General features: G+C 35.9%; 1 protein-coding gene across 4 annotated transcripts in view; it reads left to right on the top strand.

The window, feature by feature from the left end:
- Window positions 1-5,783: 5,783 nt before the first annotated feature.
- The window catches only part of OSMR (oncostatin M receptor), an 83,263-nt gene continuing 61,829 nt past the window's right edge, over window positions 5,784-27,217 (top strand). For 3 of the 4 annotated variants that reach the window (XM_051990158.1, XM_051990149.1, XM_051990138.1), the window contains exons 1-2: window positions 5,787-5,930; window positions 21,937-22,024. In XM_051990158.1, the coding sequence (XP_051846118.1) occupies window positions 21,952-22,024 (73 nt within the window). In that variant the 5' untranslated portion in view covers window positions 5,787-5,930; window positions 21,937-21,951. Of the gene's footprint in view, window positions 5,931-21,936; window positions 22,025-27,217 lie in introns of all 4 variants that reach the window. The other variant, XM_051990129.1, reaches the window with a different exon arrangement.

The following is a 27,217-nucleotide window of genomic DNA, read 5'->3' on the forward strand; positions in this document are numbered from 1 at the left end:
AACTACAAGTATTAAAAAGGCAGATGTTTTAAGGACTTGATCAACAGAAATTGAGAACTGATTGGATGTGTAAAAAAGAATAATGGGAAAAGAGGAGTCAAAGATGACTGTAGTTTGTAAGTATAGGTAATTCAGAGGACCGTTACCAAAAATCTGTAAGTGAGGAACAGCAAGTTTTGTAAGGAAATGTTGAGTCCAATTTTAACCATGTTAAGTTTGAAGCAAATATGTCAGATAGACAGTTGGAAGTGTGGAAATGGAGATCAGCTAAAAAATTGGGACTCCTATGCATGGAGTGGGGAGGCAACAAAAATAGAAATTTCTAAGAGAGCCAGTACTGTTGTTGGTGGTGGGTGGTGGTGATTGTTCACCCTTCATTCAAAGAGGACCAATGACAACATAAGGGTGATGTCTTTATGAATGCTTGAAAATCGTAGTTAAGGCAGAGCTTTAAAAAGTCAGCAGCCTCACTTTCACCTCAAATTATTTAATTTCAGTGGCAAGACAAAACTCAAGACAACTGGTGATAGCCCAGGTGACCATGACCAGTTTAAATTAGGTCTTTCCCAGGTCTCAGTTTATCTGAAGCAATTCCTACTGAGGTCTAGGTAAGAACTGAGACAAAAGATGTTCCTAAAGAAAAAGGAGAAAATACAACTCAGATTTCATGCTTAGTGGATACCCACACTTAGATACAAACAATCAACTGCGTAAGTACAGAATAAGAAAGTTTATGGCACATAACAGTTCATTTCAAAATGATACTGGGATAAATCACTACTTTTTAGAGAAATGCAAATTAAAACAGCTCTGAGGTACCACCTCACACCTCTCAGATTGGCTAAAATAACAGAAAAACATAATGATAAATGTTGGAGAGGATGTGGGAAAACTGAAACACTAATGCATTGTTGATGGAATTGTGAAATGATTCAACCACTCTGGAGAGCAATTTAGAACTATGCTCAAAGAGCTATAGAACAAACCCAGCAGTTTCTCTATTGGATCTGTATCTCAAGGAAATCATAAATGAGAGAAAAGGAACCACATGTGCAAAAACATTTGTAGCAGCTCTTTTTGTGGTAGCAAAGACTTGGAAAAGGAGTACATCCCTATCAGTTGGGGAATGGCTGAATAAGTTGTGGTACATCATAGTAATGGAATATTATTGTTCTTTAAAAAATGATGAACAAGGTCAAAGGATATGAACAGACAATTTTCAGATGATGAAATTGAAACTATTACCACTCACATGAAAGTGTTCCAAATCACTATTGATTAGAGAAATGCAAATTAAGACAACTCTGAGATACCACTACACACCTGTCAGATTGGCTAAGATGACAGGAAAAAATAATGATGAATGTTGGAGGGGATGTGGGAAAACGGGGACACTGATGCATTGTTGGTGGAGTTGTGAACGAACCCAACCATTCTGGAGAGCAATCTGGAATTATGCCCAAAAAGTTATCAAAATGTGCATACCCTTTGATCCAGCAGTGTTTCTACTGGGCTTATACCCCAAAGAGATACTAAAAAAGGGAAAGGGACCTGTATGTGCTAAAATGTTTGTGGCATCCCTGTTTGTAGTGGCTAGAAACTGGAAAATGAATGGATGCCCATCAATTGGAGAATGGCTGGGTAAATTGTGGTATATGAATGTTATGGAATATTATTGTTCTGTAAGAAATGACCAGCAGGATGAATACAGAGAGGCTTGGAGAGACCTACATGGACTGATGCTAAGTGAGATGAGCAGAACCAGGAGATCATTATACACTTCGACAACGATACTGTATGAGGATGTATTCTGATGGAAGTTGATTTCTATGACAAAGAGACCTAACTGAGTTTCAATGGATAAATGATGGACAGAAACAGCTACACACAAAGAAGGAACACTGGGAAACGAATGTGAACTATTTGCATTTTTTATTTTCTTCCCGAGTTATTTTTACCTTCTGAATCCAATTCTCCCTGTGCAACAGAACTGTTCGGTTCTGCAAATATGTATTGTATCTAGGATATACTGCAACATATTTAACATTTATAGGACTGCTTGCCATCTTGGGGGGGGGGTGGAGGGAGGGAGGAGAAAAAATCGAAACATAAGCGAGTGCAAGGGATAATGTTGTAAAAAATTACCCTGGCATGGATTCTGTCAATACAAAATTATTAAATAAAATAAAATTTAAATAAAAAAAAATGATGAACAAGCTGATTATAGAAAGGCCTGGAAAGATTTACATGAATTGATGCTGAGAAAACAAGCAGAACCAGGAATAAATTGTACACAATAATAGCAAGAACGTGCAATGATCAACTATGAAAGATTTGGTTCTTCTCAGTAGTTCCATGATCCAAAATAATCCCAATAGGCTTTGGACAGAAAATGCCATCTGCATCCAGAAAAAGAACTGAGGAGGCTGAATGTACATCAACATATGCTATGCTCATTTCTTTTTTCTGTTTTTTTTATCTCTCGCATGGTTTTTTCTTTTGTTCTGATTTTTCTCTCCCAACATGATTCATAAAACAATGTATATTAAAAATAAATTAATTCATTACAATGAAAAAAAAAAAGGAAAAGCTAAAAAAAAAAGTTTTAAGAGGTGAATCGTATCTCTACGTATCTCTATATCGTAACTCTTCTATATATATGTCCTCTTTTAGATATCAAATAAATTTGCTGAGATCACTGTTCTACTCAAAAAAAGAAAAAGAAAAAGATGAAAAATATGTTCAATTTCAAAATTCATTTTGAGTTAACAGTATGAAATGACAGCCAGAAAAGTTTTGCAAAAATAGTGTATTAAGAGAGGAATAGTGTCCAGGAGTAAAATGTTCATGGTAATCTGTTTTAGGTAAAACATTTCTAGAGGCTTATATTTAGTTTACAGGCTACTAGGTGGGGCAGTGGCTAAAGTGCTGAGTCTGTAGTCAAGAAGACCTGAATTCAAATTTAGCTTTGCTAAGCACTTTACAAATATTATCTTATCCACACAGCAACTCTGGAAGGTACTTTTGTGTATTAGGTGCTATCATATAAGACATATTTTCATATTAGTTATATTCTGAAAAAGAAACATTCCAAAAGAAAAACAAGTTGTAATACATGAAAATAATGGGATATTGTTTTTTTTTTTTAATGATGAAAAAAAAGCATGAAAAAATCAACTGAAAAATAATATGCATTCATGTGCATTCAGACACCACCAATTCTTTCTCTGAAGGTGGATGGTATTGTTTAATCATGAGTCCTTTAGAACTGTCTTGGATAAAGCTAAGTTATTCATAATTGAATTTTGTAAAATATTACTGCTATTAAATTCAATTACTGTTTTTAAGTTTTCTCTCCTGGTTCTGCTCATTTTGCTTTGCGTCAGTTCAGGTAAATCTTCCCAGACTTTTCTGAAATCATCATTTCTTTTAATACAATAGTATTGCATTACAATCATATACCACAACTTATTCAGTCATTCCCTATTAATGGGCATCCCTTCAGTTTCCCTTTTTCTTTTTACCACCACAAAAAAACTAGATATAAATTTTGGGGATAGGTAATATTATATTTATCTGTAGAATGAGAAAACTGAGGCAGATACCGCTTAAACAATAAATAGAGTTACATAGTAAGTTATTAGGTAGGATTTGAATTCAGGTGTTCTTGACTCCAGGTGTAACATTCTATCTACTAATCACCTGGGGGATGAGGGGAGGCCTGGGGAGCCCAAGTCTTTTTAGAGATCACAGAATTTCAGAGTAGAAAATTGACCTTACAAGCTATGTATCAATAGGAATTCCCTTGACAATATGCTCCCAGGATAATCTTTATTTAAGAGGAGATTCCTGTTCAGATACTACTGAATCCAAAACAGTTTTTGAGGGACCTTCCAGGTAAGGTTCTCAGATTCTGTGAAATGTTTGAGACATAGAGGACAATTGTTTCATAAAAGTTTGAGAAATGGAAGCTTCAAATACTTTTAAATATAACGGATTGCAAAGTTTCCTTTGTATAGAATACATAATCCTTAAGTGTTTATGGAGTACCTGATAAAGTGCTGTGCCTTAAAAAGCTCCTCTAAGACGATTTCTGAAATTGCTGTAATGTGAATATACATAAAGATTGCATTATTCTCCTGAAGGTAAAAGTTTAAGTTGGTTATTCAACCAGGATTGTTGTGAGAAGTGTTTTGTACATCTTCAAGCACCATGGCAATATTATTATAATAGGTGAGAATGGATTTGGAGAGATTCTTCCTGTCTTTTTTTTTTTTAATATCTTTAAATCTGATCCTGTTCTTAAATCCTCTTAGACTCTTAAGATTTGGAGTTAATGCTCATCCCCAGAGGCATGGAAATATGGCATACTTGTGAACTGAAGATAGATGGGAAGGTGGGGCTGAAAAAGATCCCAGAAAACAAGAAAAGAGAATACTCAGAAGAGACTGTGCAGGGCTCCTTTACCCAGAGACAATGCTCACAGGGAGAAAAATCCAAATTCTAGTAGTCAATATGAGTCCAAGCCAGTATTATTCCTTCTAAAGGAGTCTTAAACTATCAACAGAAGTAATTAGATCAGGTGAGAATCTGGCCCATCATTTAGGTATAATTGGCAGAAGGAACAATCGAACTAATTGAAACCAGGAACTAGAAGTGCATTGCTTATTCTCAGATGTCCCACTTGCTTAGCCTGCCACAAGTATGCCATTTAACTATTTTGAGCCTCGGTTTCCTCAAAAATAACTTGAAGGAGTTAGACTAGATGAACTCCATTAACATTCTTCATACTACTGAGCCTTTTAGACGAATATCCCTATACTATCATTCTACGATTGGAAGGAAATTTGACTTTTCAATTCTTGAAATTGCACGTAGCTGAGCAAAGGGTCCCTGAGATATAGAACAGTGGAATTTCCGTGCGTGTGGGCTATTTCTAGCAATTTATCCAAACACATTTCTCATAATCTTAATTTAGGACAAAAAAATCCTTCTAGTGGGCTTCCCTAGCAACTGAGGATAATGGCTGGAAATTCTAAGATCTAATTCTCTTCTCCTTCCCATCTCTTTCTCGTGTTACTCTTTAGAAGAGAGGAGGCTTTTCCAAAGGCGCACGTTTCTGTTTGAATTCTGTTCAGGGATTTCTGAAGTTTGCGTTTCAGTCCCCAAATCGTGGTGAGGAGGCAACTTGTACAGAGACAACCAGAGGAGGTCTAGGAGGTACTTATCCTGTCTTTTTTAGGTCCATTCCAATCTCTAGAGTTATGGGGAAGGAGCTGGGGCAGAAAAGGATCCAAGAGGCGGGGAGGGTAGAGGATGGGAGCCGGCTATTAGCATAAACCTTGAAAACATTTTTTAAGGGGCCCAGAAGTCTTAGATTTTAATTTTTCTTTCTCTTCTTCCTTCTCTTATCACTCACACCACCCACTTTTTCCTCCTTTTGCCAACCTTTCTTTCCTACTATCCTTCGCTGGAATGGAAAACCCGAGAGGATAAATGCGCTTTCTGCGTCAGGGCCATTCCTCCCAGCAGTTCTCTGGAAGAGTGAAAGCGACCGAATTCCTTTGGGTTTCCAAGAGTACCAAGGGTCCGGAGCGAGACGGGAAATTGCAAAAGTCCTCCCGCCTCTCTCCTCTTCCTATTCCCTCCCTTAACCCCCGCCCTCACAGTCCCCCCCGCACCACCACCTCCCCGACTTTTCCAGTAACTCCAGCCCCCGCCCCGGCCCTAAGCTTCTGACTGATTCATAGCCCGGACTCACAGTGGTGGGGGCTAGGGCAGCTTCCCAGAGCAAGCCTCTGGCTGTGCTATCTTGGCGCCTTCCACTGTCAGCTCCAACTTGCTTCCTCCGGGAGACTAAGAGAGAGTCTCCTTCCCAAGACGCCGCGGCATCTCTGCCCCTTTTAGCAGCCGAGCTCCAGGACCGAGACGTAAGTGCTATACTACTGGGATTGCTTCCTGGTGCTGGGACAGCAAGTCTTCCTCTTCCTCCTATTCCTCCACCCTTTCTTTCATTTAATCTCAGTAGGGCATCCCGGCTTCTCTTGGCCGCAAATTTGCTTCCCTTTCCCAGGTTGGGGCCTGTGGCTCTCAAGGAGCCAAAGTCGGGGAAAAGATGACAACTTTTAATACATTTACCACTTCGAGTCTGACTGTCACTAAAGAGTACAACAGACCCTAGCAACCCTTCCAGGTGCTTTTGTCTGTGCATTGTTTCTTCCAAAGTAGACCAAAGAGTTTCAAGTTACAACCTGTTTTCACTTCGGAGCTCTCGGAATTGGAAAAAACCTCAGAAGTCAGGTACATGCCGGAGTAAGAGTTCCAGCTAAACAAATCTGACGAAAAGCCATCTAACCTTGGCTTGTTGTGTTTTTCATTGGATGAGGATTCTAGGAAGAATTAACGATTGTAATTTATACTTTCATTTTGGAACCTCATCTTATCTCGTTATTCCTACTCAGAACTGAGAAGGATCTTAGGGTGCATCTAGAGCTAACCCTCCCATTTTACAGGCATGGAAGCTGAGGTTCACAAAAGTTCACAGTGGTTGGCCCAGGGATTACAAAGATAATAAAGAGAATTGGGATCTCACTCCAAATCCAGCGATCTTTGCACTCTTTTTCTGCTTAGTCTTTTCCCCTGTGGGACTTTTTGAAGTGCAGATGTCAAAATGATTTTTGTTTTGCTGTTGAGTTGTTTTTCAATCTTTCTTGTCCGACTCTTGCTTGACCCCATTTGGGATTTTCTTAGCAAAGATATAACCCTGTAGAAGTTCAATTATCAGAAACTACACCCCAGTTTCAGTCTCTGCATTGACATCCATCCTTTCCCCTGCCTTCTGGGAAAGATCAGAAACTTGCAGATAGAATCCTAGATCGTTTGGGAATGAAAGGGAAGGTTATATATAAAATCCCCTCATTAAAAATGAAGAAACTACTACTTTAAATGCTACTATATTGCATATTCATAATATGAACTATCGTTCATATTAATTTCTACTTTATTCATTTTGGATGCTTCAGTGTCTATCTGGAGAGGAATTTTTATTATGTGTGTTCCAAAGAGCACTTTCCATCTTGCTTGGATATCACACAAAGACTGTCTATTCTCTCTTCCTCTCCCTCTCCCTCCCTTCCCTCTCTCCCTTCCTTCCTTTCTCTGTCTCTGTGTCTCTGTCTCTCTCTCTCTCTCTCTCTCTGTCTCTCTGTCTCTGTCTCTGTCTCTCTCTCTCTCTCTCTCTCTCTCTCTCTCTCTGTCTCTCTCTCTCTCTCTCTCTGTGTTTCTCTCACTCTTTCTCTCTCCCTCTCTCTCTGTTTCTCTTTCTCTCTCTGTCTTGTCTCTGTCTCTTTTTCTCTCTAGAATTAAATATGAATTGTAAAATTGCATTATATGTGTATATATTCCTTATATGAAGAATTTCTTATATGTAGAAAGGTTTTCATATGAAAATAGGTTACATTTTCTCAATTTTCTTTTGAGATTTAATCAACCCTTCCTTGCCACTCTTCCTAGTGGATTCCAAATTCCCAGACTTTGGAGCACCCTTTGGAGGCATCATCATTACATTTCTAACCTTGAAAGTATTGTGTGACAACTTTAATTTGGGAACAGCTGACCTAGAAACTTATTAGACTAGATAGTCTTATTTACTTTCCTAATTTGGATAGGCTCCACCTATAAAATCACCTAATCTTTTTCTTTTTTTCTCTAGTTGTAAATATAAAGCTGATGGGTCCAGCATCCAAAGCTGTTTGGTTTTGTTTCTTGTTTGTTTGCTTTTAGGAAAATCAGAGCACTATAAGACTACCTAAAAAATTACATTTGGTAATTTGAGTTGTTGATTTGTTCTTCTAATCACTTTCTTCTTAGAGCTCATCAAATTCAATTCAAATTAATTTAATTGAACAAGCTTTATTAAATGCCCTCCATACATACTAAGTTCTTCTAATAGAAGTACTAAATGTTAGATACTGGAATAAGCGCTAAGGAAATAAAAGCTTAAAAAAAAAAATTCTGCCCTCAAAGAGCTCACAATCTAAAGAAAGAAACAATATGCAGACAAATATATAAAAGCAAGCTATATACAAGATAAAAGGGAAATAATTAATGGAAGGAATGTACTAGAATTAAGAAGATGAAGAAGGCTTCTTAATAAAAGGTAGAATTTTAATTGGTCCTTAAAAGAAACTAGGAGGCAGAGATGAGGAGGGAGAATGCTCCAGGCATGGGGAAGATAGAAGACAGTGCCTAGAAATGGAGGATCATGTTTGTGGAACTTTAGGGAGGCCAGTGTCTCTAGCTGAACAGTAAGGTGTAAAATACTGGAAAGCTAAAGCTTTGAAGAGCTTTGAATGCCAAACAGGATTTTGTAATTGATCCCGGAGATCATAAGATGCCACTGGAATTTATTTGAGGGAGAGGAATGATGGTCAGACCTGTGCTTTAGGAAAATCACTTTGGTGGCTGAATGCTAGAGTGAGGGGAGATTTAAAGTATAATCAAACCAATCCAAAGGTTATTGCAATAGTACAGGCTTGAGGAGATGGAAGGTAGTGACAGTGAAATGGAAGAGAAGCAAACAATTCCAGCCCCACCATAAGCCTACATTCCACAGGGGCAAAACAACATAAATGCAAAATATATACAAAGTAATTTAGTTTGGTGAGTGTATGAATAGTAACCACCAGGGATCAAAAATTTAAGCAATAATCAGAAGGTTTACAGAGGGAAGTCAGTCTATTTCAGCAGGAAAGGCAGATATAAGTATCAGAGAGGCTAGTGATACAGACCATAGAGTAGAATTAATTACTAGCTCTCAATCCGCTGACCTGCATTCAAATTCTGCTTCTTATGCTCACTGTGAGATCCTGGTAAAATCACTTAACTTCCCTCAAGTTCAATTTCCGTATGTGAAAAATGAGAATGTTAGACTAGATAGTCTCTGTAACCCCTTCCTGTGGTTGATCTATGTTCTCTGCTGTATGATTAAAAACCAAAAACAAACAAACAAAAATTTATAGCAATGTGCTAGTAAGTGTTTAACAACTGTCTACATAACATGCTTATAATTTTAACCTGTATTATTAACATTTTCTCCATTTTTTAAAAGTCATGATAATAATAATACCCAATAAATCATAGTCTACTATATAATGTTTACTGATTCCTGAGGCATAAATGCTCAAATTGAACATTTAATAATTAGCTTGCACAAGTCAGTAGGAGCTAGTTTCAGCTTTCTCCTGCTATAGAATCTTTTGTATTTCATATTATATGTTTTACTTTTGTTTGTCTTTTAACCACAACCTAATTATCCTCATTTTATCATTATTTATTTTTTTATTTTTTATTTCATTTATTTGTTTACTTAAAAGTCATTTATTAATAAAATTTATTTGTTATTTATTATTATCCTCATTTTATAATTGAGAAAACTGCGGCATAAAGATGTTAGGATGCCTAATTTAAAGTCTCAGATAGATGATAGTGAAACTAGAGCTCAGGATTCCTCAAGTCTATATTCTTTCTGTGACACCATGCTGTCTCATCTACGTCAGTCATGGTGTTAGAAAAAGAGTATGAGACTAAGGAAGCAATGTGATGACAGGAGATTTGTAATCAGAAGATCAAACTTGGTTCAAGGGAAATCTAATTGAAATTCTTAACCTATTCTGTTGTAATTGCTATATTTTCTACTAAATGTACAATATATAAAAATTAAAATCATCTACTAATGGAACCCATAACTTCACAGAGTAGTAAGTTCCCCATTGTTAGAAATATTCAAGAAGGGTCTGATAGTTCCTATCAAGGATGTGATAAAGAAGGTTCTTGGGTAGAAGATAGGATTAAATGACCTCTAAGGTCCATTACAACTTTAGGCTTGTCATTTTATAAGTTAAGTTAGGGAGTTTGACTTCAATGATTTCTAAAAATTCCTTCCATTTTAAAGAATTCTGTGATGAGTAAATAGTCTATTGGACTATAATCTAAGAGTCCTGGATTTGAGTCTCAGCTTTGTTTTTATTTGTCTATGAGATCTTGAGCAAATTACTTGTCTTGTCTCCATAGAGCAATTTTTTTTCTAAGATTCTTTTCAGCTTTAATAATATAAGAATTTTTGAATCCAGACATGTGACCACTGAAGAAAAGGGTCAGCTATCTACTTCATGAAGCTCTTCTCACTTTTTTATAGCATTGTATTGGGCTGTCTCTTCATCTGCTCTCCTTATCTGGCAATACTCTATACTTCTTTTAAAATGACAGGGATGGAAACTAGTCACTTTCAGGGGAATGGCATTAAAGGGGTAGGGGAAGAATATAATTGTTAAGACTAGTGCACCTCTAACATTTCCTAGTGAATCTACAAAGATAACCAAAAGTATTTGAATTCCACTTAGGACACATGCCAGTTGGGTGAAAATACGCAATTCATGTAGATTTTCTGTTCTTTAGTTTTCTTATCTGTAAAACTGGGATCTAGAATGCCTACTTTGTAGTGTATGTAAAGCACTTTGTAAAATTGAAAGCAGTATTTAAATGTCAACTGCAATTATTTTTGGTTCCTATGTTGCTGATAATATGTTTCCAGGCTTTTGTGTTTGTCTATTTTCATGGGTAAGGAGGAAAATGGAGAAAGATCATGATTATTTTGTAAGGGAACTTAATGATAATTTGATTTGACAAAGAGAAAGATTGGAAGATCTTTGCCTTATGAAAACATGTCCAGGAGTGTCTTGACTATAAAGAGAAGGAAGTACAAGCTCTGGCCTTCTCCCTTCTTTACAGGAATTGTAAGCCTGGGCTTATCTCTTCCCAGTAGGAGGAAGTGTTTCCTAGTATTAAAACCTTTTATCATGGGGGAAATGTATGTTGAAATTATAAACCTGTTCCAAGTCATACCACAAGAACAAATTTCTACCAGTGCCAAGTTTTTTTTTTTTGTTTGTTTTTTGTTTTTTGTCATTCACTAGTATAAGCTGAATATTCCATTGTCACAACAAGGTGATGAAAAAGAGAGAATTTGATTTCTTTCCCACTTCTTAGATGATTTTTTTTTCATATCTTTTCATCTTATAAGAATGGAATTGTTGAGATAAGTCAAGAAAATTTTTCTATCCCACTAAGAGTGACAGAAGCCTTGTTACTTAAATTCAATTTCAATTAATGTTGATTTAGTTTCAATCAACTAGTTAGTAATAGACTTTAGTAAACTCAGTTTAAAAAAAAAAGTCCTGAAACTGAAGTGATATATATTACACAAGAATCCTGTTCAACTAGTTTGAGGAAAGTGGGTCATGTCATAAAAGTCTTCTATAGAGGTGTCAGTCTCACAGATTAAAAAGAATTGGGAAATGTTTAACAAAATAAAAATACAGTACAATGTAGATAATGCCAACTTATGATTTTCTGAGTCAATAGTCAGGGCTCTCTCACTGTTGGGTTTGCTGCACCACAGTAAGATAGAAAACTAGTTAATACTCAAAATTATTGCAGAGATTGAAATAAGGGGGCTATTCTAGCAAAACCTCTCTAAAGAGAAACCATGTAGGAGGGAGGGGGGAAAAGTAAGCCCTGGCTTTGGTTTTGACCCAGATTTCATTCCTTGGATGGAGAAAGAGCTGTAAACTTCAGAAGGTCCAGCAGATTTTTGGACATACTTCAGTGTCCTAGTGGCTTGTTTGGGTCAGCTGTTGGCAATGTCTAGCACAAGCACCAAAGATAGACCATGTACCACTCTCCCCAAAGAACTCTGCAAAGAAACTACCCCAAGAAGCTAAAGGAGAAAACCATTTCTTATCACTAGGTGCTTGCTGTTATTGGTATTAGTATTATTTATGTTCTTGTTCATTTCTCAGGCTTGGACTGATTTCTGTCACTAATTGTTATGGTCCTAAAAGTGGTATCTTTTTGGCACTATGGCACAGTCTTTCTCCGTTTGATTCACAAACTATCCCTTTCTTCCTTCTTCACCAAACAGCTCACTCTGCTCAGGTTGAGTGTTCTTTTGCATTCCTTGTAAGGGGCACCATGTCCCATTTTCAGTAATTCATTAGAACATGAATTGACATGTAAATGATGTCTTGATCTGGGTGATTCATTATTATAGTTTAGATAAAAAGACCTAAATATATTATGCACAAGATTTTTATTATTCACAATGAATTTCCTGATTATTGCTGTCACGAAGAAACATAAGAAAAAAGCTAATGTTCTACTTGTGTTCTGTAATTTACCTAAAGATATGAGCCCTTCAAAAATTCCTTGTAAATTAGGGCTTTAGAAAGTGATTGAAATCTGATTGCCAACCCTCTCAGAGGAGGAGAGAATACTTAATAGAGTTGAAGTGATCATAATTAAAGAGAATTTTTGCAGATAAATTATTAGCATTAACTTAAAAGAAAAAGCAATAAGAAATTCAAGAAACAGCTACAAATATTAATAGGCTTCCCTGAACCTTAGAGCATAATGTTACTGCATAATAGAATCAGAAGTCTAAATCAGGATTTTTCTTAAGGAAGTTTCCATGTTCCCTGGAAAACAAACATATAAAAGCAATAAAGCCTTACAGCAGTGACAAGTGCCTGAGGTGGAGAAAAGAGCTAGATTTTTTTAGGAAGTCTTAACGGTTTAGCACTTGGAATCAGCCAAAGTTATAAAAGTTTAAATTACTCAGTAAGAATGACAGACAAGAAAAGTGTTTTTGGCAACAGTGTTGGTGTTGACAGGACACCTCAATCGTGTACTTTGATTAAGTTTAGATTTAGAATCAAGAAGCCCCGAATTTAAATCCTTCCTCAGATGCTTCCTAGCTGTGTGATTCTGGGCAAGTCACTTGGCTTCTCCAAATCTTGGTTTTCTTGCTTGTAAAATGGGGGTGGCAATAGCATCTACCCTAGAGGATTATTGTGTGGACCAAATAAGATAACATATGTAAAGCACTTTGTAAGCATTGAAGTGCTATATCATTGTTACTAAATATGTACCAATTTCATCCATAACTATCTAATTAAAGGGGGAGAGACCTTTAAAGTTTGTATTTGGTGGAGTCTCATTGAAAGATTAATAGAGAGAAGAACAGTAAAACCTAAGGGAATATGTAATTCAAATAGAGCAAATGTGCAGGGCAATAGTATCTTCCCAAGACCAAAGGAATACCTATTGGTTGTTATTCAGTCATGAATAGTTTTCATAATCCCGTTTGGGAATTTTCGTGGTAGAGATTCTCTAGTGGTTTGTCATTTCCTTCTCCAGTTCATTTTACAGATGAGGAAACTGAGGCACACAGACTTAAGTGACTTTTCTAAGACCATAAAAAGGCCTTGTCGAAGTCCCCCAAAAAAAGAATGGAAAAAAAAAAGAATTGTAAATAATCAACTCAGTCCAGTTTCAACATTTCATAACATTGAAAAGTTCAGAATTTTTTTGTATGGAATTCAGGTGTGAACAGATAACCCGTTGATGTATATTTTATTTTTATCGGTGCTAAATTGGATAATGCTTGGCAGAGATGGGTAACAGCATTGGTGAATTATGAATTCAGTGTTGGCCAAGAAAGACCAATATAGATGTCCACAGATGTCATGATACCCAATTATATTGTTATCCATTAAAAAAAATGAGAGTTATTCTGTGATTCTCAAGGAGTTGATTTGTAATTGTGTATAACTGAGACTTTGGGAATGCCTATTATCTGAAGGTATAGCCTTAGTGTGTGTGTGTGTGTGTGTATAGCAAGCTGTCTTTATCTCCCTTATATTTAGATGATTGGCAATGAGGACAAATGCATTATGATGGAAAAGCTGAAATAATACAAACAATAAAGCAGGGAGTTGACTCTTAAGTGGCATACCTGGGTCACACAGCAAGTATCTGAAGCAGGATTTGAATTCAGTTCTTTCTGACTCAATATCAAATTACCTCATTCCCTAGTTTGGAAGGTTTTTCTGACATCAAATGGAAATGTAGCTCTTTGTAATTTGTCTATGTTATTCTTGATTCTGTTTCCTGGAGCCAAATAGAACTAATTTTCTTTTAAATATTTGAAGACAGCTCTTTTTCCCCAAAAAATATTGTCATCCCCAAGCTAAATAGCTCCATTTCCTTCAAATGCTTGTTATTTGACATGAATTAAAGATCCTTTACCTTTGGTTATCTTTGTATGGACATTTTCCTGTTGTACAGAGTTTACAGAGGAGATATTACTTATAGACAACAGCAGTTTGGCTGGAATTTACATAAAGAAGAATAATTTGCAACATTCCTGAAAAGAGACAATGGAATCAGATTGTGAAGGACTTTAAATGCCAAACAGAGGAGTTAATAATTCTAAGTTAGAAGCTGTAGGGAGCATTGAAACTTTATGAATAGGGGATTGACTTGGTCAGATCTGAGATTTAAGGAAATCTCTTTGGCATTCACTGTTGTACTAAAAATACAGAAATAAGATAAGAAAAACATGAAGGAGTAAGCATCGGCAACAAGGGAACAAGACTATCATTTTTTTGCAGATGAATAAAAAAACTAATCAAAATGGTAAGTATTTCAGTGATATAAAATAAACTCCTCTGGATCACCATCAGCATTCCTGTATATATATTACTAACAAAAGCCAGCAGGAAGGGAAAGAAAGAGAAAATCCATTTAAAATAACTACAGACAGTAGAAAATATATGGGAATTTATCTACCAAGATTACAAAATGCTTTTCACATATCAAGATGAATCTAAATAACTGGAAAAATATAAATTGTTCATAAGTAGACCACAATAGACATTATTAATTTACTTACTCAATGTTATACCAATTAAATTACTAAATAATTTCTTGTAGAACTGGGAAATTCATATAAAATTCATATAGAGAAATAGAATATCAAGAGTATCAATGAAAAAAATGGGAAGGAAGGGTTATTAGCAATAGCAGATTTCAAACCTCAAAGCTGTAATTGTGAAAACAACTTAGTACTAGCTAAGAAAGGTTGAAATGAGTCGATTCAGATCAGTTCCAATGATCTCGTGATGAAAAGAGCAATCTACAACCAGAAAGAGGACTGTGGGAACTGAGTGTGGACCACAACATAATATTTTCATTCTTTTTATTGTTGCTTGCTTACATTTTGCTTTCTTTCTCATGTTTTTCCTTTTAATCTGATTTTTTCTTGTACAATATGGTAATTGTGGAAATACATATAGAAGAAATGCACATGCTTAACATATATTGGATTATTTGCTATCTAGGGGAAGGAGTAAAAGGAAGAGAGGGAAAAAATTTAGAACACAAGATTTTGTAAGAGTGAAATGTTGAAAATTATACATGCATATGTTTTGAAAATAAAAAGATTTAATAAAAATATTAACTGCTCATGGAAAAGCCAAGCTAATGTAATAAAAATAAAAATTCTTAAAAAAAATTTTTTTAAAAAGAAAGATTGATTAGTAGAACAGATTAAGCACACAGCTTTTCAGGAGCAAATGAACACAATAATTTGTATTGATAAACCCAGAAATCCCACCTATTGGGGCAAGATATCACTATTTGACAGAAACTATTGGGAAAACTGGGAAATAGTCTGTCAGAAACTAGGCATAGAGCAACATTTCACAGTGTAACTAGATAAGCTGAAAATGAATACATGATTTAGAAATAAAGGATGATATCATAAATCAATTAGTGGAGCATGGGAGAAATCACCTTTCAGATTCTGAGTGATGGATTAAAGTGGGGGTGGTTTGATCACCTGGCCTGTGATAGCACTAGTGCCATGCTGAGTCAGCTAGATTGCCATGTTTTCCCTAGTTGTGGTAGTTGGTGGGGATGTCTGCCCTCTATTCTACAAGTTTCCTCTCTGAACAATGGCTATGAAGGTTGCCCCTGATGCAAAGCTGGTAGTCTGGGATTGGGGTTCTGACACTTCCAGACTTTATGTGTCTATCTCCCTGTTGGTGGCAAGTGGTCAGCAGTCATTGCTCAAGGTAATTAGGAAAGTGGCCCTTCCTCCAGTAGGATTTGTCTGTTCCACAGTAGCTATAGGGGCTGAGCTGGAAGCATTCTGGTGGATTCAGAAAGACTAGTTAGAAGACTATTATAGTAGCCCATGTGATTTGTTGATAAAGATCTAAACTAGAATTGTTGTATGTGGTGGAGGAAAGGAAGATACAAAGGATGTTGAGACAGAATTGACAAGATTTGTCAATTAAATATGAATGATTGTGATGAAAAAGTGTGAGAGCATAGAGTTATCAAATCAATTCAATTAAACTTAACAGGCTTTTTTTAGTGCCTTCTATATGAGCATGTTAAACACTGAAAATTAAAAAATAAAATGAAAGGTTGTTCACACAGAGGATCAGGAATGAGCTCCTCTAAGTACCTGAGTTATATTTTGGAAGCAGTCAATGTTTTATGAGATGACAATTAAAAGGGAAAATATTCTAGCCTTGGGTCATAGCCATATACTCTAAGGATAGACTAGACAGATTGTGAAAAGTCAGAGGAGTTTGTGTTTTGTTTTTAAAAAGAACAGAGAACCACTGAAGTTTCTTGAGAATGAGAATGACCTAATAAGATCTATGCTGAAGCATAGCAAATTGGCAGCTGGCCAACCTGGGTGAATGGCAAAATGGTGATACAGATAACATAAATAGGGAAATTAAAAGGTAAAGTGGATTTAAGGGGAAAGATGAGAAAGAGAGAAGATGGGAGGTGGAGAGAAGAAATGGAGAGAAGGGGAAAGCAGTAGGGAAGCAGGAAGGAGAAGAAAAGGGAGAGAGAAACGGAGGCTTCAAGGTGAATTGCATTCATCAGGATTCAGTTCTACTAAGAAAGGCTAGATCAAAAGCATATATCCTCAGAGAACAGTCCTGTTCTTTGGACTAGCATAATTTTAATGTATCAATACTGTGTCATTGAACTGGTTTTGAAAAGTTTCATACCACACCTACTTTTTTGGAAGTAAGTGATTATCATCATTATATTCCTCATGGGAATGAGTTCAGAAAATTTGGGGGAAAAAACATCAATTAGGACTGAATGCAAAATAATGGGGATTTAGAAAAAGGCATTTAAAAATTGTATTACTTTTTTGTACTTGTTCTGTAGATTATGCCTGGAGCTTTTTTTTCATTAAATTTAATATGATATTATAATACATACATATATACATAATTAATATTACATTTAACATCTTCTGGAATTATTCTTTTTTTGAGGAGAAGGATATCTTTTATCATTACTCACTAAATTTCAATTTCCCCTTGTCTCCTCAAAGTTCTCAACTATAAAAAACAAATAGAATCAAGCAAAACAAATCCATATGTTGACTATATTTAAAAATCAAAGTCTAATTTTATACTTCTAGTCCATCTACTCTTCCAGAAGATGAGAAGCATGATTCATTATCTGTTTTATGGTAATGTGATTGGTCACTATGCTACATTATACATATTAGCTATGTCCATTCCCTCTCCCTGGGACTTCTTTGGAGCATATTCTATGTAGTGTTATCATTGCTTCAGAGGATATGTACAACATAGTGACTTTCTGAGTATAGTTCCAAACTGTTTTCCAAATGTTTGAATTATTTCAGAGCTTCACCAATCATGTATCATTTTCCTCCCCTCCACCATTTCTCCAATAATTGCTACGTTTATATCTACCTGTCTGATGGGTATGGGTTGGACACTTAGAATTACTTTTTAATTTATATCATTATTAGTGATTTGAAGGATATTTTCAAATAATTGGTAGTTTGCATTTCTTCATAATGAGCCTCTGGGCACATAATCTAAACTTCTTTGGGGAGTGGCAATTTCCAGTCCTCCCAGGACAACTGCCTACTTTTCCCTTCAGGGTTCTTTCATGTAGCCTTATGGGCAAGTCTAGTACGTCACATCTCTGGCTGATTCCTTAATAGATTCAACTATTATTTCTCCCATTTCCTCTGACCTCTGCTATGGACTACCTGCTGAGGACACCTCTGATGACTCTTCCAATCTTTCAAGGCCATCATCTAGTCCATTTCAATGGATATTGATTCCTAGACAACATTAGCATTTCTGGTGTGAGGGTTTTCCAAGCCCTTTTCTGAGCTACTCATCCACTTTTCATGTCTACTTGTCATTTAACTCTCATTGTGACTTCAAGAAACTGTAGCAGCCATGCCCAATAAAACTAACTGGGCAAATGGACTAAATCGGGTTGTAGGTGGGAGTGTGTCTTCCCAAGCACATGAAGGCTTCCTTCAGTGTAATGAACCAATAAGAACAATATGTTCCAGTGACTATGAAGATAGCTGAAACAGGCTCTGTGAAATGCTTAGAGATTCGTCATGCATTGAAGATGCCAAGGTTGTCTACTGCCATCAACTGTCATCTTGACTTTGAGATTGATGCCTTCGTGGAATTCTGACTCACTTATATGCAATCATCCTGGAGTCCAGATATCACTCATGATGTCATGGGTCCTCTTAGGAAAAGAAGCAACAATTAACATTTATCTAAAATTTATAAAAAGAGCCAAATCAAAGAAATAGAAACCATGTACTCAGGGACACATGGTAGCCAAGTGGGAGATAAGGCAGCTTTGCTCTTCCCTCAACTGGAACCTTCCAACAGTTGTCCTCACTGGAAATCCACTAGGGGAAAAAAACAGAGAGATTAGCTTGAATCTTTAGTATGCATAATAAATTCTGTCTGAACACCAGTTAAAAGATTATACTTATGATCTTATACTTATACATGCTCAAAGTTGGGGGACGGAATTGTCCTTTACAAATTCATGGAAGTAGGATCACTAGGCAGGAACCAGATGGCATATTTCTTGTGTTTCAAGGACTACCATCAATCATCAGTTTTTCATTTGAAAACTGTTCATATCCATTGACTTTTTACTTACCTATTGGAATAACACTTGTTTACACATACACATATACACACACACACATAGTAATTCCCTATATGTCTTTAATATTAGACCTTTAGCAGAAATATTTGCTGCAAAGATTTTTTTTCTCAGTCAACTTCGCTTCCAACTACACTGATTTTGCTTGTGCAAAAGCATTTCAAAATTTTACATAATTAGAATTAGCCATTTAATCTATAATCATCTCTATCTCCTGTTTAGCTAAGAATCTTCCCCCTATGTGAAAAGTATCCCCTTCCCTTCCTGCAGTCTCCTTATTGAGACTTAGCTTATGTAATATGACACTTTTGAGGACATGAAAGTCTCAAGATTTGTAGTTTCTGCTCTGTGCCTAGAAATAGGAGGAAACAAAAAGATAGAGTGTGCAGGCAGTAGCTAAAGGTGAAGAACTCTCTCTCACCATGTCCTTCTCCTGCAAATCACATGACTGTTCCAGCTTTAGAAAGAATGGAGAAATTCTGAAGAAAGGATTAATCTTACTTTTATAAACTATGGGTAAAGGCTAGCTCTTCTAATAAGATTTAATACCTTCTTACTCTTAATTGTTATTTATCTCTCTGCCTATCACATGGAACCATGTATGTCTTAGTACTATTTAGAGCTAGCCCCAAGACATGATTGTTAAATTTTCAATAGGAGCATTTATATTTCAGAAATTGGCAAACTACAAATCAGGACTTAATTTGTTATTTCATTGATTGTCCAGACTTAAGAGTGATAGGAAAATGTTAATAATGCATATTAAACTTAAAAAGTGTGTCAGGTTTACATGTTTTGGTTTTTTGTTTTGTTTTGCTTTGTTTTGGAGAACTAGTTGTTAAACATTAACCAGGATACTCCTGCATAGTGCTCATCAGAGAGGAATTCTCTGTGTTCTCTCAGCAAAATGCCAATTTGGCAAAGGTACATTACCTATAATCTCATCAAAGGAAGTTATCAGTTAATTAGGGGCTCTTCTTGCACTAATAAATATAAGATCTATACCAAATAAATAGAAAGCAATTGGAAATAGGGAGTTAACAACTAGGAAAATTAGGAAAGAGCTCTTGCAGAGTTGACCCTTGAACTGAGCTTTGAAGAGTGCTAAGGGTCCCAAGAGCTGGAAGTGATACTCACTGGAAAAGGGGAGTACAGGTCCTGGAATCAGAAAGTCTTCTTAGAAATTATTGGTTATAAAGTACTCCTCTCCCCATTTCCTACCCCCCCCCACCTTAAAAGACAAGAAACTAGGGATAACACAGTATAATAGAGACAGGAATGTACTTGTAGCCAGGAGACCTGGGTTTGAATATTGTTCTACTACTTACTAGTTCTTTACCTCTCAAGACTTTCATCTCTTTTCTGTAGAATGGAAGAATTGAATTTGATGACCTACAAGGTCCCTTTTAGATGGAACATCTAAAGTCTGTAATCTGTCTAAAATATAGAAAGTGGTCTAAAACAATGGAAACCTTGTTTTTTAGTAAACAATGCTTATTTGTTATAGATAATATCCTGAGGCATGGACAAAAAGTCTTTTAACTTAGCCTTTTAAAAGGCGTTGATTTTACATTTAATTTTTTTGAGGTTATTCTCCAACCCTTTCACATCAGTCAGTCAATAAGAGTCTAAACCCCTATTACATGCTAGACACATTGTCTAGTGTTGGAAAGAAAAATAAGGAGTTCACATTCTAATGGGCAAAATAAAATGGAAACAATTATGTACAAAAAAGCAATATCCAGGCTGTCACTAACATTAAGAGGGATCAAGAAAAATTTCTTTTAGAAGGTAGGATTTTAATTGGGTCTGGAAGGAAATTAGGGAGGCATAGGTTAGTGAAAATGCCTTAGGAGTGAAGTGCCTTGTTTGAGTTACTGCAAGTTAGTCATGTTGCTTGATTGAAGAATTTGATGGTGATGACAGTGAAAGAGATGGGGGAGAAGGATGAAAGAATACTGCTAAGAGTTCTCTCTCTATAGTAGCAAAGAATTGGAAAAGGAAAAGATGCTCATCAACTAAGGAAAGGCTGAACAAGTTATGATATATTATTGTGATAGATTAATATTGTGCTATAAGAGAGGAAGAAAGTGATGGTTTCAGAAAAACTAGGGAAGACTTGTTTGAACTGATGCAAAGTGAAGTGAGTAGAACCAGGAGAGCAATTTATTTGATAATGATATCACAAAGACAATCAACTCTTAAAGACTTAGAAATTGTGGTCAACAAAATGGCCAATCATAATTCTAAAGGACTCCTGATGAAACAAACTATTTATCACCAGACAGAGAAGGAATGAATTCAGAGTGCAAGTTGAAGCACCTTTCCTCTCATCTCCCTCCCTCTCTCCCTCAGTTTCTCCTTTCCTCGTTCCCTTCCTTTGTTCATTCCTTCCTTCCTTCCTTCCCGCTCTCTCCCTTGCTCCTCCCCCTCTTTTTCCCTGCTTCTCTTTCTTCTTGCATAATGCAAGAATTTTTTTTGTTTTTTTTTAAATGCATTTTGTGTGTGTGTGTGTGAGAGAGAGAGAGAGAGAGAGAGAGAGAGAGAGAGAGAGGAAAAAAAGAGAATATGAAATAATAAACTAAAGTTGATTTTTTTTTCAAAAAGCTGCAAAAGTAAGAAGGGAGCAGGTTTTGAAGAGGTTTTAATGACAAATAGGATTTTATATTTGATCTTAGAGGTATATGGAAGCTACTAGAGTTTCAAAATCTAAAATACTGCTTTTGCCTCTTTTTAAATTATTTCCCTTCACTAGCTTTGGCTCTTTTAGGACAAAAAGGTCAAGGAGGGGCAGTGTGTATGTGGGAAGACTACTGGTTCCGGAGCCAGACAACTAGGATTCAAATCCCACTTCTACTCAGGTTTGGGGCTGGTCACAACATTCCTGCCCATAGATTTCCTTATCTGTGGAATGAGAAGGTTGGATTAGTCTGTGAGGTCCCTTCTAGATATGTAATCCTATAAATATACCTCTACATTTATCTTTCCACTAAAATAAAAGTTTTTCCTTTTTTTTTCAAAATTTGTCTTTTTCAGGTAGAAAAATAACCAATGGCTCTCTTCCTGACTCTTTGGACAGTATTTCTGTTGGCACTGATGCATTTTAGTACATGTAAAAGTACAGGTAAGGACATGAAATGAAGATTTAACTTTAAAAAATGAAAAATATTGAGATCAAAAGGCAAATACAGGAAATTTTGTACCTAATAAAGATTGTTTATTGTTAATTTTTTTTCAGTTCTGTCACTTTATTTTTGTTGGCTTTAGAAAAGTCTGAGATCATTATGGTTCACTTTCAAAATTCTCTCATGAGGATGGACAGATTCTATCACAGAGTTTGCTTCACCTTGAATCCATCTGCTTCTTACCTCTTTCTCTTCAATGATGTAATTGTATTGTGTTGCAACTTTTTTCATATATTACTCATTAGTATTGTCAGTAATCATAATTATTGTCCTTAGAGGTAATGTATGTAAAGAGCTTTATGCTTGTATGGAAAGTGTAGATAGATGATAGATAGATTTACATATACATACACACATACACACGGAGAGACGGGGAGAGGAAGAGAGAGAGAGAGACAGACAGACAGACAGACAGACAGAGACAGAGAGAGACAGAGACAGAGATGGAGAGACAGAGAGAAAGAGAGAAATGGAGAGAGGGAGGGAGGAAAAGAAGAGAAGGAGGAATGGAGAGAGGGAGGGAAAGAAGAAAGAAGGAGGGAGGGAAAGGAAATAAAGGAGAGAGAGGGAGGGAAGAAAAAAGGGAGAGGGAGGGAGGAAGAGTAGAAAGAAGGGAGGAAGAGAAAAAGGAAAGGAGGGAGGGAGGGAAAGAGGAAGGGAGGGAGAGGGAGGGAGGGAGACAGGAAAGAAAGAAGGGAAGGAAAGAGAGGGAGGGAGGGAGGGAGACAGGAAAAAAAGAAGGGAAGGAGAGAGAGGGAGGGAGGGAGGGAGGGAGGGAAAAAGGGAAGGAAGGAGAGAGGAAAGAAGGGAGAGAGAGTGAGAGGAAAGAAGGGAGGGAAGGAGAGAGATCATTGTATTTGATCCTCACCATCCTAGAAGTTAAGATAAATAGTACAAATGGCATCAAAGTAAATTAGTTTTAGAACTGGGAGAGACCTTAGAGTTCATTTAGACCCATTCTTTTTTTAAATTTCATTTTCCCCCAACATCTTTTTTTTCTCCCAACTTTCCTTTTTTTTAATTGATGTACTTCCAATTTTATTGCTGCATTTCATTTTTACATGACATTTACAGATTTCCTCACAATTCATGAGAGCTTGCTTATAATGAATTAAAAATCATAAATAACACTAATAAAAATAGCTTTATCTGGAAATGCATGTAACATTTCAAATCTGCACCACTTCCCCAATTTCTCCATAAAAAAGGAAATGAACAGAATTTTCTTCTCCTCCCATTTTCTATCCCATTGAAGATGAAAACATCATATAACAAATATGCATACTCAAACAAAACAAATTCCTTCAGTGACTACACACAAACATACACATATACACATACATATCCATAAATGTGGGTCTCACCCTGCACCCAAAATATAACACCTTTATATAAGGGATAGTATGTGTCATTGTTAGTCCTCTGGAATCAGGAATGGACATTGTGTTGAACAAAGTTTTTACAGCTTTCAAAAGCATCTTTTACAATGTTGTTACATAGATTGATCTAATTCTATTCATTTCAGTTTTCATACTTCTATTTAAAATTTCCTCGGAATTACTCATTTTCCTTGTATTGGAATTATAAATAATTCTTCTAGTTCTGTGCTCTACACTTTGCATCCCTTCACTTAAGTCTTTCCAAATCCTTTTGAAATCATCTTTTCCCTCATTTTTTACAGCATAATTTCACAGAGGACAAAACTAGGCCCAGTGAAGTATATAGTAAGTTGTCTGAGGTTACATTCTTTCTGCTGAGGTTACATTCTTTCTGCTGTAGCAATTCTCATACCCATTTTATGGATGAGGAAAGTAAATTAAGGAAGTGAAATTGAAGTAAAAAGAAAGGCGCCATATGAAGTGATAATATAGAAATTTAAAGCAAATTTGAGAGCTGTGAAACCTGAGATCATTGTTAATCCATCCACTCTGACTCCAAACTCTGAGACTATCTTGATTAGAGAACAAAACTACTCCCTAGACCTAGCCCTAGTCCCTTCTCTTCCAAGAGACTTTAAAAGTCACCCCCCACTCCAAAAAAAAAAAAAAATCACATAGCTTAACTAATTAAGATTCTGCCTTACTTAGTCAGTTTTGATCGAGCCCATGAGCTATTTGATGTAATAAGTGGCAAACCTTTGTTACCTGTGATATACCTGTGATATCTGACTTGATTGTTTCATGTCGAATGAATTATTATGTTCTCCCAAATCTGATTCAGAGCATTAGAGCATTGAAATGATTTCCTACCTCTGATCACATAGGCTTGGAAGGGCCAATTATCATCAAGTCTAACAGTTTCCAGTACAGAAGATTCTGAAAAAAAGAAAGGGAAGTTGGGAGAGGAAGGGTGTAGGGGTAAGGCAGACAGGTGAAAGGTGAAAAATGTGGGGTGGGGAGAAGAGAGGGGGAAGGTGAGTAGAACCAAGAGAGTTTGTCAAACAAAAAAAGAGTTGGGTCCAGGAAACCTTATGTTGGACTGTAACAACATCCAAACAGTAATTGTGATCATCTATATCTTTACTGAAGTTATTACTATCTAGTTTCCAATTCCTAAATGTAGCTGAAAAGTTCATATAAGAACTTTCTTGAATGGTTTGATACTTGAAACATTCAAGAGGATCACATATTAGACCAATGCTAATTATCAGCTGTTAACATACATGTACAGTACTGCCCTGGCTATAAATGCTACAACCAGCTGTGAACACAGGAATCTAATCCAGGGTCCAGCCTGAGTAGCTGTATAATATATTACTGGTGAGGAGAATGATCACTCCATGTTTGAAGTGTGGAGTTAAGTGTATCTTCTTTCTCAAACTCTTCCCAACTACTTAACATTTTTCCTTAATAAGTTTATTATATTTTAGTTTATTTCTGATTGACCTGTGCAAATCATTCAGTCATAAAACTATTAAAATACAAAAAAGTATCATTTTCTGAACACAGCCCATCTTTAGATAAGCTGTCTTTGCTCTAAAACAGAATTTTTTATTTATTTGTTTGTTTGTTTGTTTATTTGAAATGTCACCCTTTCCATGCCTTCCCCCTACTGGAAATTTTCTGCTTCAATAATAATTGACACCTTCTATTCTGAGGGATCCTAAGTGGAAAGCCAATTAGATGCTTCTGCTAGAGACCTCACATGTTTTTATTATCCTCTTGTCTTCATTATGTCTTCCTTCTATTAGGACTTAAAATGGGTATTTTCTCAGGACCAAATGATGAAATGTATTTATTCTAGAATACCTTCTTGCTTAATATGCCCTCCTTAAGAAATGCTTGCTGAATGAAAGACACTATGGAGAATGAAATGGGATTGAACCCTCATTTCTAGTAGTTCTAGTAATTCCTGAGACATCCCAGGGTTCAGCCCCTTGTCAGGAAGTCATTCTATTCTGTAGGTTTGCAAATACTTGTCTGCTAGCCTCTGATTAGCTTTAGGAGAAACTTGAGCACCACAAAATTCTGGCTCTGTTTTTCACTGGTCATGCTGACCATGAAATTCTGAGGGGAGGGGAAATGTGGTTCTCCACTACTGCACAGGGGAAGAGTTTCTTCATTTTTGTAGAGAGGCCACTACTTGAATTTTAATTGCAGTTTTGATAGACAAGTTTTTTTGGCATGATGCCTGGGTTTTATGAGAGGATGGGTGCTAGAATGTGGACTTAGCCAAAAAAAAATAGAGACTTCTTCCCAGTGAAAGCCCTCCTTTGTACTAACCAATCTCTTTTTTCAGCACCAGTCACAAGTCTGAGGATTCACAGCTATTTGTCTGACTGAAGATTTTATAGGATAAAAGCACTTGGCTTTTAAAACATTAAGTTGGTATTTATGATCAGATCATTGAAGTTCAGATAGATTGCTTTTATAAAAATCATTTTTTTTAAATCATTTTTACTGGTTTTCTTTAGGAAATGAAAACCTTTCTTTCAGAGTAATATATAACTGTATTATGGCATCTTGACTGATGGAGCTGTAAGGTCTTAAGGAATATTTTTGATCATGTTATTTTATAAGAAGATTTTTAAAAATTTTTGTATTGCTTGGTGTTGGACACATACCTTGAAATAAATCTGATTGCTCAATGATTCAAGACAATTCCAAAAGATTCATCATGGAAAATACTGTCTTCATCCAGAAGATGAACTATGGAGTCTGAATAGAGATTTTAAAAATAGTGTTTTCACTATTTGATTTTTCTTTCTCGTGGTTTTTACTTTTTGTTCTTTTGGTTCTTTCATAATATGACTAATGTGGAAATATGATTGAAATGATTGCACATGTATAACCTTTATCAGATTGCTTGCTGTCTTGGGAAGGGTAGAGGGAGGGAAAAGAGGGAGAAAAATTTGAAACTCAAAATCTTGCAAAAATGAATGTTGAAGATTATCTTTATATGTGATTGGAAAAAAATAAAATACTATTTAGTGAAAAATAATTTTTAAAAAAAGTAGAAGTAAAAAAAAAGATAAATTTAATTGCTTTTTCTTCTTTTTTTCAAAGTTTCAGTGCACTGTTTCCTTGGTAGCCTAATGCAAGTACAATCCACTAAATTTGTAAAGAAGAAAACAAGAAGAAAATACTAAATTTCTAAACAAGAAAACAAGTAAAATATTTTAAACAACTTTTATAAATGAGATTTGACACAGTATACACTAAGCTGGACTTAGCAGTTTCAGTTCAAATTTATTATACATACCATCAATCACTGTTCTCTCCCCCTTTTCAATTTTCATTCATATTTGTCTTCCTTCATTAGATTGCAAGCTCCTTAAGGTCAGGGACTGCCTTTCTTTTTTTTTCTTTTTTTTTTTTTGCATTTCCAGGACTCAGCACAGTGTCTTCTAATACATAGTAGACACTCAATAAATATTTATTGATCAACTGCTTGACTTAGCGTTTGCCAAACCATTGAATGAGTCTCCACCATGCTAGTCTTCTGATCCATTATAAATTCAATTATTATACTTCTGAACTAAAAATTGGGACATATGGTCTGCTAAAGGATACTAATGAAGATATTGTGTAAAGGTCACTAGGTTTGCGATCCAGGGAGTTTAAATATTTGAAGATTTGTCTTAAGGTGGTAGTGGTTGTTTTTTGTCCTTTGTTCTCAAAGAGGACCATTAC

Source organism: Antechinus flavipes, chromosome 1, assembly GCF_016432865.1.
Source record: "Antechinus flavipes isolate AdamAnt ecotype Samford, QLD, Australia chromosome 1, AdamAnt_v2, whole genome shotgun sequence".
Classification (NCBI taxonomy): domain Eukaryota; kingdom Metazoa; phylum Chordata; class Mammalia; order Dasyuromorphia; family Dasyuridae; genus Antechinus; species Antechinus flavipes.